The sequence below is a fragment of the Camelus ferus genome, chromosome 8 (assembly GCF_009834535.1).
Source record: "Camelus ferus isolate YT-003-E chromosome 8, BCGSAC_Cfer_1.0, whole genome shotgun sequence".
NCBI lineage: Eukaryota > Metazoa > Chordata > Mammalia > Artiodactyla > Camelidae > Camelus > Camelus ferus.
The window spans coordinates 55946544-55958959 of record NC_045703.1 but is presented as its reverse complement, the minus strand read 5'-3'; the positions used below and the strand labels follow the sequence as shown (position 1 = coordinate 55958959).

Genomic DNA, 12416 nt, shown 5'->3' with positions numbered 1-12416 from the left:
ACTGTGGGATCTACAGTGAAATGATGGGGAAAGGCCGCAGCAGGTACCAAAGACAGAAAATACAGTTCATCAGGGACTAGAAGAGGGTGGGAAAGACTTCACAAAGGGGATGGCATTTTAGCTGCAGAGCAGAATCTCACCTGGGGAGAAAAGGCCAAAAGGCAAAAAAAAAAAAATAATAATAATAATAATGTGAATAAAGGTAAGGAGACTAAGAAATGTCAGGACATTTTAAAGAATGCGTACAGCACAGAACAGCTACAGACAGTGCTGAGGGCTAAAGCGAGAGAGGGGATGATGGAAGCAGACAGCGACTGTCCCTGCGTGACCTCCCTGAGAATTTAGACTTTGTTTTGTATGTCGTACAGATTTAGTAAACGCTTTTAAGCCAGAAAGCAAATTTGAAACAGACAGCTTTGCTGCTGCTGTTACATACTTAATTTTTGTGTTGTTTTATTTTATATTTAAAGTATTCCCAAATTAGTGCCATGCACACAGGTACATAGTAGTTGTTCAATAAACATTTTTGGAATGAATTTTGAGAAGGTGAGTTTAAAAACATGGTAAGATTTGGTTTTAGTGAATATAACAGAAGAATGGATTTGCATTCCTATGGGTTTCTCTAACTTTAGGGGGGTTTTGGTTCCTTTAAAAGAAATCCTAACTTAAAAGAAAAAAAATCCAATGTATAGATAATTACTAAAAGTAATGATGTTAATACTTTAAGGAATTCATAAGGAAATTATGATAATGTTCACAAAAACTAAAAAAAAAAAAAAGCCACAGGAAAGCTATTTTATTAATAAAGAGTATTAAATATCAAATTATCAAATAATTTCTGGTTGAAAATCTTCAAAAATGTGCACATCTGTGTGTGTGTGCATGTGTGTGTGACCATTTTCAGGGAAAGTGGATGATGATATAAAATTTTTTTAAAAAACTTACATTTTTCTGTGATTGCTGTTCTCACGTCAGAACTGGAAGTTTTATTTTTCAAATTCTGTGCCAATGTGAAAACATAATCAAGCTGAGGATGGCGCTGCTCTAAGTCAGCCTTTGTGATCTGTTAAGACAAAATGATTATTAAGATAGGTTAATAAGCCACATAATGAGGATCCTATCAGAGCAAAACGTGTGCTGACCTCAAAGCTGCTGTTCTCCCGTCAGGGGCAGTGAGGCATCAGTGATGTGGCCGAGAAAGTGCAGAATCTGGAGTCAGAGATCCTACGTTCAAATCTCAGCTCTCCCTCTTACCACCTGGATCGCCACGCAAGGCGCTTTACCGCTCTGTTTTTGTTTTCACAAAAAAGAAACAATAAAATGCTTACAGTTCAGTGATACCAAGTCTGAGGAGGTTTAATGAAGAAAATCCCTTTGAAAACTAAGAAGTACTTTCAGAACATTTGTAGTGATGCCTGCTGCTGAGGCTTCGCATTGTCCGCCCTCCAGCAGAGGTGGAGTGTCAGAAAGATGCTCATGGGAATAACTGCAAATCAGACCATCTCAGACATGACAAACTGCCGCTCTAGTAACTCTGTGCCTCTTAGTAAGGGTAAAAATGGGAGAAAAGCTAGCAACAGCAGCAAAATGGTGTGTTTTAAGTACATAACTAATGAATAGCCATAAAGATTAGAAAACACAATTTCCGGTAAGTACAAATAGTGTGGCAAAGATTCTCTCCCAGAGCATCCTCTGTGTGAATTCACTAATTTTGCAGATTTTAGTGATTCCTATAGTATCAAATTATTGTTTCTAAATGGCTTATTTGCAACCTCTAATCCTGAAACCCAGAGAGGCATTTCAACGAATGCTGCTCATTTCTTCCTAAGTGGCATAAGGACCTCTTGCCACAGCGTATCTGAAACCGAATCAGTCAAACCCTCCTCATTCCATTGCTTCTAGTCCTGATTTCTGCTAACTGCAACAGCATCACCTTTGCTGCTCAGAAAGGGCTTTCCTCTTTGTCTTAAGCATCTCTTGCACTATTCCCAGTCTTCTTACTAAAGCAGAGCATTGTTATCATCAGCCTCTAGTCACAATTTTAAAAAGAAAAAGGGAAAAAAGATGTTTGCCAACTGCTTACAGACTAAAAGCCCGAAGGGCTTTGCGTGGTCTACGAGCACCTTCACAAAGTGAACTTGAGCCTTCTTTGCTGCCTCACTTCCCACTACACTCCTTTACTGCACAGTCCTTGACCCGACGTTCTTCATGGCTTTATTCTCCCTGGTCCCTACACCAGGAGTATCATTTACTCTGTCCCTAAATGTCAAAACCCCACACAGCCTGCTTCCCTTCACTGTGGAAGTCATCCCCTTCCTCATCCTGGCCCCCGAGTGGCGGCTTGTACTGCCCTGAAGCTTTTATCAGATTGTGCCTGGACACAGCGACTTGCCTACTCAGACGCATTCAATGCCTCCATTTCGGCACGGCCATATTTTCAACATGGGGATAGAATTAGTACCTACCTCGTAAGATTGTTCAAAAAGTGAATGAGATAAAACATGTACAATACTTAGAAAAACATCCAGCACACATTAAGCACTTAAGAAGAGTCAGCAATAGCTGTTATTACTATTTGATAGTTCGTTCCCAATTTCTGTCTGGCATATTCTTTTCAATATCCCCGATATAACACACAGTCCAGGACCAAGCACACAATGAAGATGGAAAAAGAACTTTACAGACTGATACCAGATGGTACATGTATAATAATAAAATTATAACCAGGAGATTCTCACTTCTTATGTCAGCAATTAAACAAAAAATCTCATTATGAAATATCAGCTGTAAAGGTGCTTCAGGAAATTTCCCTACATGACATCAGGCATTAAACATAACACTGGTTTACATTTATACAGATGTGGCTAGGTTCAAAATTTAGGTCTTTAAAATACACTGAGTCTACAGCTCACGCTGGTAAACCTGATCTCACCAAAACAACACAAAGGCAAGAAAAGCTTTACTCCTCAGAGCTAGCCCACGGTGGCTGTCTGACAGACCAAGAATTTTTTAAAGCTCATTCTCCCAGAGTTTAAGATACACAAAAGCGATCCAAACATCCCAGCAACCTCTGTGTTGAGGTGTTTCCATGACAGGCCTTTCCACTAGGCACCTACTTTCATTCGGGAAATTGTCCTATTGATCTCCTCTACATCCCCGACAGTGACAATGTTGGACTTCAGCATCTGGTCGATCAATACCAGCCAGTCGGCTAGTTCTGTTATCGTTTTATCCAGATCAGCAGGAACTGAAATTTCTGAGGTACGAGGAGACGGAGCAGGAGGAATAGCGGATGCAGATGATGATAGCACCACCTTTTGGACACTGGGATGAGCTGAAATGTAAAAATGTAGCAAAGCATTAATAAAACAGCAAGATAACTTGACTGCGGTGATATAATGGTGATGTGTGTGTGTGTATTCATGTAAAATTTAGTTTAAGTAAAAAAAAAAAATTGGAAGAGTTATTTATTTTTTAATACTGAAAGGGCAATGGTATTTTCTGAAGTATCTATATGTCTTTGGTAGCCGGAAAGCCAATTAAACACACAATCTCTGTCAAATAAGTCAGACAGAGAAAGACAAATATTGCATGATCTCACATATATATGTGGAATCTAAAAAAAGGGAGGGAAACTTACAGAAAAAGAGATCAATCAGACCTGTGGTTACCAGAGGCAAAAAGTGGGGGAGGGGGAGTCGGAGAAAGGTGGTCAAAGGTACAACTTCCAGTTCAGGATAAACAAGTCCTAGGCATGCAATGTACAACATGACGACGTAGTTAACACTGCCGTGTGATACGCAGGAAAGTTGTTAAAAGAATAAATCCTATGAGTTCTCATCACAGAGAGAAATTTTTCCTTTTGTTTTTCTTTTTCTTGTTGTATCTGTATGAGAAGATGGATGTTAGCCAAACCTACTGTGGTAATCATTTCACAATACACTTAAATCAAACTGTCGTGCTGTACGCCTCAAACTCACACAGTGAGGTGTGCCAATTATTTCTCAGTAAAGCTGGAAAAAGAACTCTAGGTCTGAGGAAGCAAACCAATAGGGTATGCAAATCAAAGTAAGTCATAATAAGCTAAAAAAGTAGTTTCACGATTCTAATAATTTTGTTAGTGCCAGATGTTGAGCACCGCCTCTCACAGACAGCAAAGAAAGCAAGAACCCCAAGAAAGTGGCACTGTGACTGAGAAACACCTGTTGGCAGAAGTCCAGCTGGTTCACAGAATGATTATTTCTTGAATACCCCTATTTTTAGCTACTTTTCTTGATCGTCACAGGTTCTAATACATGAATGTCAACCTCGGCTATACATCTGCCACATTTTCAACTTAGACATATGACACACACTTCAGAGACACAGGCTTCATTCTGCCTTCTCTATGACTGAGCCTTTTAGACTGCTGATTCAGTCCATTTCCACTCACTGATTCTCAACACACATTTTACAAGTACAGAAAACTCAAGCCCTTGGTTTTGATTTTACAAAACCCTGACTCATGCTGGGTGTGAATTTGATGTGGCCCGTAAGCTACTCTGCTAATGTAGGTCAAAGCTGATGAGTACAGAGCACAAGGGCTTCCCCTCTGCCCTCCTTCCTCGCACTGCAGACATTTTTCTCAGTGATTTAAGATGCAACTTTAGAAACAATTGTCTCAACACAACATTTCATGGAGCCACTGCCAATCAAAAGAAATTCACAAATACATTAAAACCTAACTTCCATTCATGGCTCTGAAAGACATGAGAATTAATAAATTTTCTTGTAACCCATCAAAGTCACTTCCGATAATTTAGGTTTCCCCTTTCCTTCTCTAAATTGTAGAATTCTGACCTAAACTGTATATGCGATTACTATGCTTTTCTTGTGTCCATATGTAGGAGTTGGTTAGTCATATGTAAATGTTTAGATATAACCTTCCAAGTTTAGAAAAAAGTTTAATAAATCAAGACTCCTCCATCAACAAATTTAATTAACACTAACTATTGCATGGTTAGTAATTATTTGTAACTCTCCCTTTTCAAAATAATAAAAACAGCCTAGAATTCACTACTTGAAAAGCTTAAAAAAGAAAATTTATACCTAGTTCTCAGCTAAGCTGCCAGTTCACAGCTAAGCTATTATCAACAGATAGAACTTAACACATGGGCAGCCTTAGACATCTATCAAGGATATTTTAAAATTCCTATCACAACATTGAAAGTCAGAGATCATAAAGAAAAATATTAAGGGAATTCAACAAAGGTGATTTCACTCAGTCTTTGCTTACTTGTCATCTTGGAAGGACTCTTAAAATTCTTTTTAAAATTTCAGTATTCCCTCAGCACATCTGATTTCCTCATGTGCTCCACTGCCAACCTCCGTGGCACAGTCTTTCTTACACTTCTCTATTTTGCTTCTATTATACCATGTATTTCACTTATTATGTGTATTTACTGATGAATCCCTGACACCTAGAAATATTATCTGGCACAAAGAAGGTGCTCAATAAATATTTGTTGAATTAAAAAAAAAAAGAACTTGAAAAACAAAAAAACAACAACAACAAAAAGAAAAAAAGAACTTGCAAGGAGTATCTTTTTGTGTAGGGTATTTTTTACATTTCTGATTGCCACCTTAGTAGAAAGTTCTCAAAGTAGAATTATTGGTCAGAAAATACAAAAAATTTAATGTATCTAACACTTATTGCCAAATTGTTTTCTTAAAAATTGGAAATTTAAACTTCCAGCAGAGTGTGTGGAACTGATAAACATCCTGTGTCCACATAAACAAAATTCTATCTCAATGGATAAACACACATCTTTCACCGTTGCTTCATTTAATGTCTTTCTGCTTGACAGCGAGGATAAAATTCTTCATGTTTATTAATCAAATATGGTATAGTTTATAACTGTGTTCTTTATTTACTACTTTATCAATTTGGAGAACTCTTTATATAGGAAAGAAAAACCCTTATCATATTGCTGAAAACACCATTTCTATTTTAAGATTTAAATATTTTTCTTCTTAACATACAGATGTTAACTAAATTGGGGTAATTAAACACATAAATCTGTCTTGGGGAACTGTTTTCCCAGAACTTACTCTTATCTTCTCCGAAGATTTGATAAATATTTTCTCTATTTTTTTGGTTTGTATGTTTTTATCTTGTTTTTAATAATGAGACTGGTCATTTTCTTTGGTTTTTATACAAGGGGTAGTTGAATTATTAGAACCATCTGGAACACAGTTTAGTATATAGCATATTAAATGAGGCTTAAATAATTTTCTAAAAAATACAATCTGTAAATTCAGCACAATTTTAATAAAAATCCCAACAGGTTTGTGTGTAACTTGACATAATTATTTATTCAAATTTCTGATTTTAAAATTAATATAGAAAAGAAAAGGGCCAAGAATAATCAAAATTTTTTATTTTTGACAGAGGGTTATGCCCTACAAGATACTTAGTTGTATTACTCAGCTAATAATGAATGATTAACTTGGTGTGTTATAGACCCAGACATTCAAACAGACCACTAGAAGAGAAGAGCCACAGTGGTGGCAGAGAAACCTAACCTTGGCAGAGACTACAGTATAGATCAATGAAGACAAATTTACTGGTCAATAAATGATGCTGGAAAAGCAGTGACCCATGGCTGCAGGGGGAAGAGGATGGGACAGATTTTGACCTCACATGCTCCTCAGGAAAATTAATTCTCAGTGGATTAAGGACCTGCATATGAAAACTAAAACTGTAAAATGTAGAAGAGTATCTTTATGACCTCAGAATGCCAAAGGAGCTCTAAAATAAATCACAAAAAAGGAAAGCAATGAAAAGATCATCAATGTTTACAAATTCTAAAAATAGTTCCACAAATAAAAAATTTAAAAGCCAAGGATTAAGGGAGAAGGTATTTACAATGCACATTTCAGACAAGGAATTAGTAACCAAAATATTTTTTTCAAACTCAAAAAACATCAGCGAGCAATCCACAGAAGAGGAAATAAGAAAGACAATAAACATATTTTTTAAAGGCTCAAGAATAACAGGTAATTGAGGAAACACAAATTAAAAATGAAATGCCCTTTCTCCATGGGTCACAGGTTCCAAAATTGATCTCTGGAGAGCTCTGGGTTCCTAGAGATCCTTCCAAAGGGTATGGATGACTGAACTATGACCATCACCATAATAAGTTGTTTGCCTATTCCCTGCTCATTCTTTCCTAGATGTAGAGTGCTATTTTGCCCAGTGCTACAGGACATGTGATATCACAACAGAGCAAATACAAAAGCAAATACAAGAATCCAGGTGTCCTCTATTATGCCAGAAATTAAGATTTTTCAAAAATGTAAAGTCATGCCACTTTTCTATTTTTTTTTGTTTTGAAAAATACACTTTATTATGGTACTATCTTGTAAAATATATTATTTTTTATTAATAGAATGGATTTATTATTTTGTTATTTTAACAAATTAATAAACAATTTTTGAAATTTCTCAGTTTTGCTTTCTTTTAGGTAAATATTAGTAAGTGTAATACACAAACAAAAGGTCTTAGAGGTGATCAATAATTTTTAAAAGCATTCATGGGTCCTGGGAATAAAATGTTGGAGGGCTGGGAACAGGGTAGAACAGTGAGAACCCTCCCGTTCAGCTGGTGGAGGGGTAAACTGGAACAAGTCATCAAGACAGCAGCTAGTGAAGTAAAGCTGCCCGTGTTCTATGCCCCAGTGATTCACCACAATACACCCTAGAGGATATCTCCTACATTATTCAGCCCAATCCTCACTGCCACTTTTCGTAGTTTTAAAAAAATTGAAAATAACCTAAAAATTCATTGTTTCAATTCATGAAATATCTATTAAGAACCTACTATGTGCAAGGCACCTGACTAGATGCTACAGGTATGGTGATGCATAAGACAAAGGCCCTGACCTCGTAGAGCTCACTTTCTGATGAGGTGGATGGATGGATGTCACGAAGTAAGACCAATGCAAGAAGCTGGAGAGAGACAGGATGCACCTGAGCCATGGTGGGCAGGTCAGGAAGGGCCCTTCCAAGAAGGAAACATGCAAGGAGAGAACTGAATGAAGTGAGTGTGTGAAACATGCAATTTCTCAGGGAAGGACATGTGGGTGAGAAAGAAGAAACAGCAAGCACAAGGCCATAAATGGAAATGTTCTTGGCATGTTAGAAACAGCAAGAAGACCAGTGTGCTTGAAGCAGAATGAACAAAGGGAAAAGTAGTAAGAAATGGGATTCCAGGGACAGGTAGAAGGTAGATCATACCTGGTCTTCTGGACCATGGTAAGACTGCAGAAATCACCTCCATGTGATGGAAGTGATGAAAAGACTGCAATCAAAGGAGTGACACATCAAAGCTGTTTCTAAAGCATCACTCAGCTGCTATCAGAAGAATAGATTATAGAGGACTGATAAGGCAAGAACAGAATGAGGACACTGAATTAGGAGAATATTCCAACAATTGAGATCAAAGATAAGAGTGTTCAAGACTGGAGAAGTAATTGAGATGTGTCAGGGAACTGACACAATTTGCTGATGAATTGGATATGAAATCCAGAGAAGATTCAAGGATGACTCCAAGTGTAATTGCCTAAGAACTCACTGAATTATCTCAAGTTAAAAAGTGTCCAAAGTTACGAGACTTGTGAGCACAGCTAGAGAATAACGTTCTGAGGACTACAGTACAACCACACAACGAAATAGTATAAACGAATATACCAGAACCCTGTGCATCAAAATGCATGCTAACGAGAAGGATCCAGCAGAGAGGGGAGAAGAAGGTTAAGTTAAAAACCAAGAGAAGATATGATCCAAAGTACAACTGGACGAGATGGTCTTAGAAAGCAAGAGAGGGGACACTTCCACTGATAGGAAGAAAGCACGTAGAGTGTGGGTACAGCTGCATGTAGGCTGAGGGACTCTGTGATGGGAAAAAGATCTCATCGAACAAACAGTATTTATCTTTAAAAAATGAGATGAGGTCATTAGTTGAGAGACGGGGGAACAAGGGGTACTAAGAAGAAAGTGCAGTTGGATTGTCTTCAGTGCTGAGTGCCCTTTTGAGTATAAACAGCAAAAAGCTGGCATGGATAAACCTCAAAAACAATACCAAAATGAAAGAAGCACTGTGTGATCCCATTTATAGGAAATACCCAGAAGAGAGAAATCCACAGAGACAGAAGGCAAACTGTTGGTCGCCAGGGGCTGAGGGTAGAAGGGAATGGGGACAAACTGCTGCGGAAGTACAGAGTTTTCACTCTGGAGTGATAGAAATATTTTGAAACTAGAGGTGATGATTGCACAATACTATGAATGTACTAAATGCCCCCGGATTGTTCACTTCAAAATGGTTACGTTTTAAATATAATTTTTTAAATTAAAAAAACCTAAGTAAAACACCATGTAAGAAGAGAGGGACACACTGGAATTAGCTTCAGATCTCAGACTTGTTTCAGGGGTGACCATCTTGTTGAGAATGAACTGGCTACCTCCTGGAAAGTAGAGTTTTGCTGTCAGCTTTTTGTCCTTTTCAATATGCGTTCAAATTTTCCCTGCTCCTTTGCCATAATGATGTTTAAAAAAGGACAGATAATATAATGTTCTCTTACAAAACGGATCAAGTCTTTTTCCTATGGTTAGGGAGTTGAGCTTGAGGTGGCAAGACAGTAGTACCCAAATGTTAATCCAAGTGTTTTGGACATTAATCAACAAAACCACCCAGGTATTTCTTGTTCAAGGTACTGGGAAATGCAAGTAAAATCCAACACAAGCTTGGCCCTCAACAAGTTTACAATCTCAAAAAAAAAAAAAAGGTCTTGTCACTCACCACTTTCTGGCTCTTAAAGGGGAACAGGAGGAGGAAGAGGGGAGGGGGCAGAAGGGAGAGGAGGGCAAGGGGGAGGAGCGAAGAGGCAGCAGCAGCAGTGGGCACAGAGGAAGTAGACAGTTAATCACATTTGAGGTTTTGCCTGATGACTTAACAGCGGGAGACCAGGGCAAGTTGGCTCAAAGAGCCTGCAAAGCACTGATTAGCACCCTAACCTCAACAAGGAGAGGAAATACATAGTGAGAAAACGTTCTTTTCTCTAACTGAAGTGATCAGCATTTGTCAGTAAACAGCTTCCCTGGGATGGAGAACTCTTCTAAATCCCCATCTGCCACCTGATCCCAAGAACATCCAAACTTTTTGCTTTCAGCCATCATCAGCATCTAACTACACATCTCTAGAACATGTTAACACAGTGAGTTACAGCTGATTTGCTGAAAAGCTGCATGTTTCCAGAACACTATTCCCCAGTGTCCCCACTTTGCCTCTCCCTTTGCCTTCAGCAAGCTCTGTTAAGGCTCAGGTCCCACGAAAAGCTAAAAGTCTTATCTCGCATGAAAGGAAATGTCTTGCACGTACGGGGCAGTGAAATACGTCTTGTGTTTAAAGATGTTCTTTTCAAATAACTGAAAGTAGAATAATAAATCACAACGGCATTGTGTTTTTAAATAAATTTTCCTAATCCATGTACGATGATCAAAATCATAAAATTTTGCTATGTTTTCAAAAAAAAATTGTTAAGGAAAAAAAACTATCTTACCAGCAATTCTTGTCTGAGTAACAGGACAGGGTTCCTGGATGCGTTCCTTCAGTGCACTGGGCACTTCCCTGCATACCTACAGTGTCCCGACAAACAGAAAGAGAACAGTATGTAAATAAAGGTGACCGTATTTTCACAAGAGGATTGTCCTCTAAATGATAGCTCTGTTGCTGCTTTTCTTCACCTTCACTGCCTAAGCTTCTGCGTCCCCTTCACTATCCACTGCAGTCTTGCTTGATCCCCAGCTACACTGACTCACCATCAAGAACATCATCCAGTCCTTAGCTGCCCTGGTCCTTTGCAACATTTAATACCGTCACTCCTTCTCTCGTGAATTCTGTTACTATTCTACAATCTTGATTTTACTCCTACCTCTCTGACTGATCTTCTAAGTGTCCTTCACCAGCGCATTTTCCTCTGTCTATCCAACAAATACCAATATTCTACAGGGTAGGGTTTTCAGTCTTCTTACCCTTGACCCTGGCCTCTCTATCCCTGGGTCCTGGTTTCTAATGGCTTCATCTATCACATGCAGTTGTAAGAGGCTGAAGACTCCCCAAAACATATCTTCAGTCCAGCTCTGCAGGTCAACCATATATTCAGATATATCCAAATCTGGATTCATCGTCTATTTACTGGACACTGCCTTCACGAAGTTGTCTAATGACACTAACTGATTTTTCCAGATCAGTTATCCTGATCTGGATAATGTCCTTTTGACCTAAGGGTATCCATCCTTAGGATGGCTCTATCTATCTCTGTGGTACAGCTACAGTGATCTTTCAAAATGTAACTTTCTCCTGTTTAAAACCCACCAATAGCTGCCCACTGCTTTCAAGGTGGTGAACTGTCAGACAGAGCTCAAATTCCTTGTGATACACGGTGAGGCTCCTAGGGTCCGGTCTCTGCAAGCACCTCTCATCCTTCCATTTCATGTTAAGCTACTTACAGGATGCAAATTCATTGTCTCCTCTAGACCCTTTCATTTACTGCTTCTTTACCCTGCAATGCCTTTTCCTCCTTTCTCCATCTGACCAATACCTATTCATCTTTTATAAATTAGCTTCATCTCCACAAAATCTTCCATGGTTATCACTCAAAGCCAGGAAGGTACACTGCCTTTTCATCCTCATGAATACCTGTATGTTTTAATTGCTTATCTATTGTCTCACCCACAATAAGCTCTCTTGGTCAAAAGCGGGTGTCATACTCATTGCTGTATTGCTAGTTCTTAAAATGGTGCCTGACATAAAATGAGAGTCAGTAAAAACCTAAGTGAGTGAATAATTGCATGAATGAATGAAATATCCCAGATTGCTAGTTCTTAAAATGTGTTTGTTGAAGTTAGCTACACAATAAGCATTGCTTGGTCTGGGACATTCATAATTCACGTAACTAGTGTAAAATCAATGTGAAGTCTTGTGATAAAGGGAGCTTTGGCTCCGTCTAACATTGTGCTCCCAAAGGGACCACCATGCCTATTCTACACAATACCCGATGACATCCTTTGTGTTAATAAATACATCTGCCCTGACTGAATATGCACAACCTGAGCCTGGCGTGTTCGACATGGGGCCAACATGTCTGAAAGGAGCACACGGAGAGAGTAGCAGGTGGAGTCACAGAGATAACAGGAAATGTGACAGACCTTGTTAGTCACCTTAAGGACTTTGGTCTTTACTCTGAATGAGATGGAAAACCATTACTGGGCTTTGCTCACAGGAGTTACTTGATCCGAATTATGTTTTAACAAATCCTTTGGCTGCTTTTTTGAGAAGAGGTTGACAAAGGGCAAAGGAGGACACAGGGAGACTAGTG

The 12416-nt window shown here is 38.6% G+C and overlaps 1 protein-coding gene across 12 annotated transcripts in view; it reads right to left on the bottom strand.

The window, feature by feature from the left end:
* UTRN (utrophin) overlaps positions 1–12416 on the bottom strand; it is a 456315-nt gene that overhangs the window by 244848 nt on the left and 199051 nt on the right. For all 12 annotated transcript variants that reach the window (XM_032485082.1, XM_032485084.1, XM_032485083.1 and 9 more), the window contains 3 exons: positions 10599–10674; positions 3117–3334; positions 946–1063 (listed from right to left, as the gene is read on the bottom strand). In XM_032485082.1, the coding sequence (XP_032340973.1) occupies positions 946–1063; positions 3117–3334; positions 10599–10674 (412 nt within the window). The remainder of the gene's footprint in view (positions 1–945; positions 1064–3116; positions 3335–10598; positions 10675–12416) is intronic.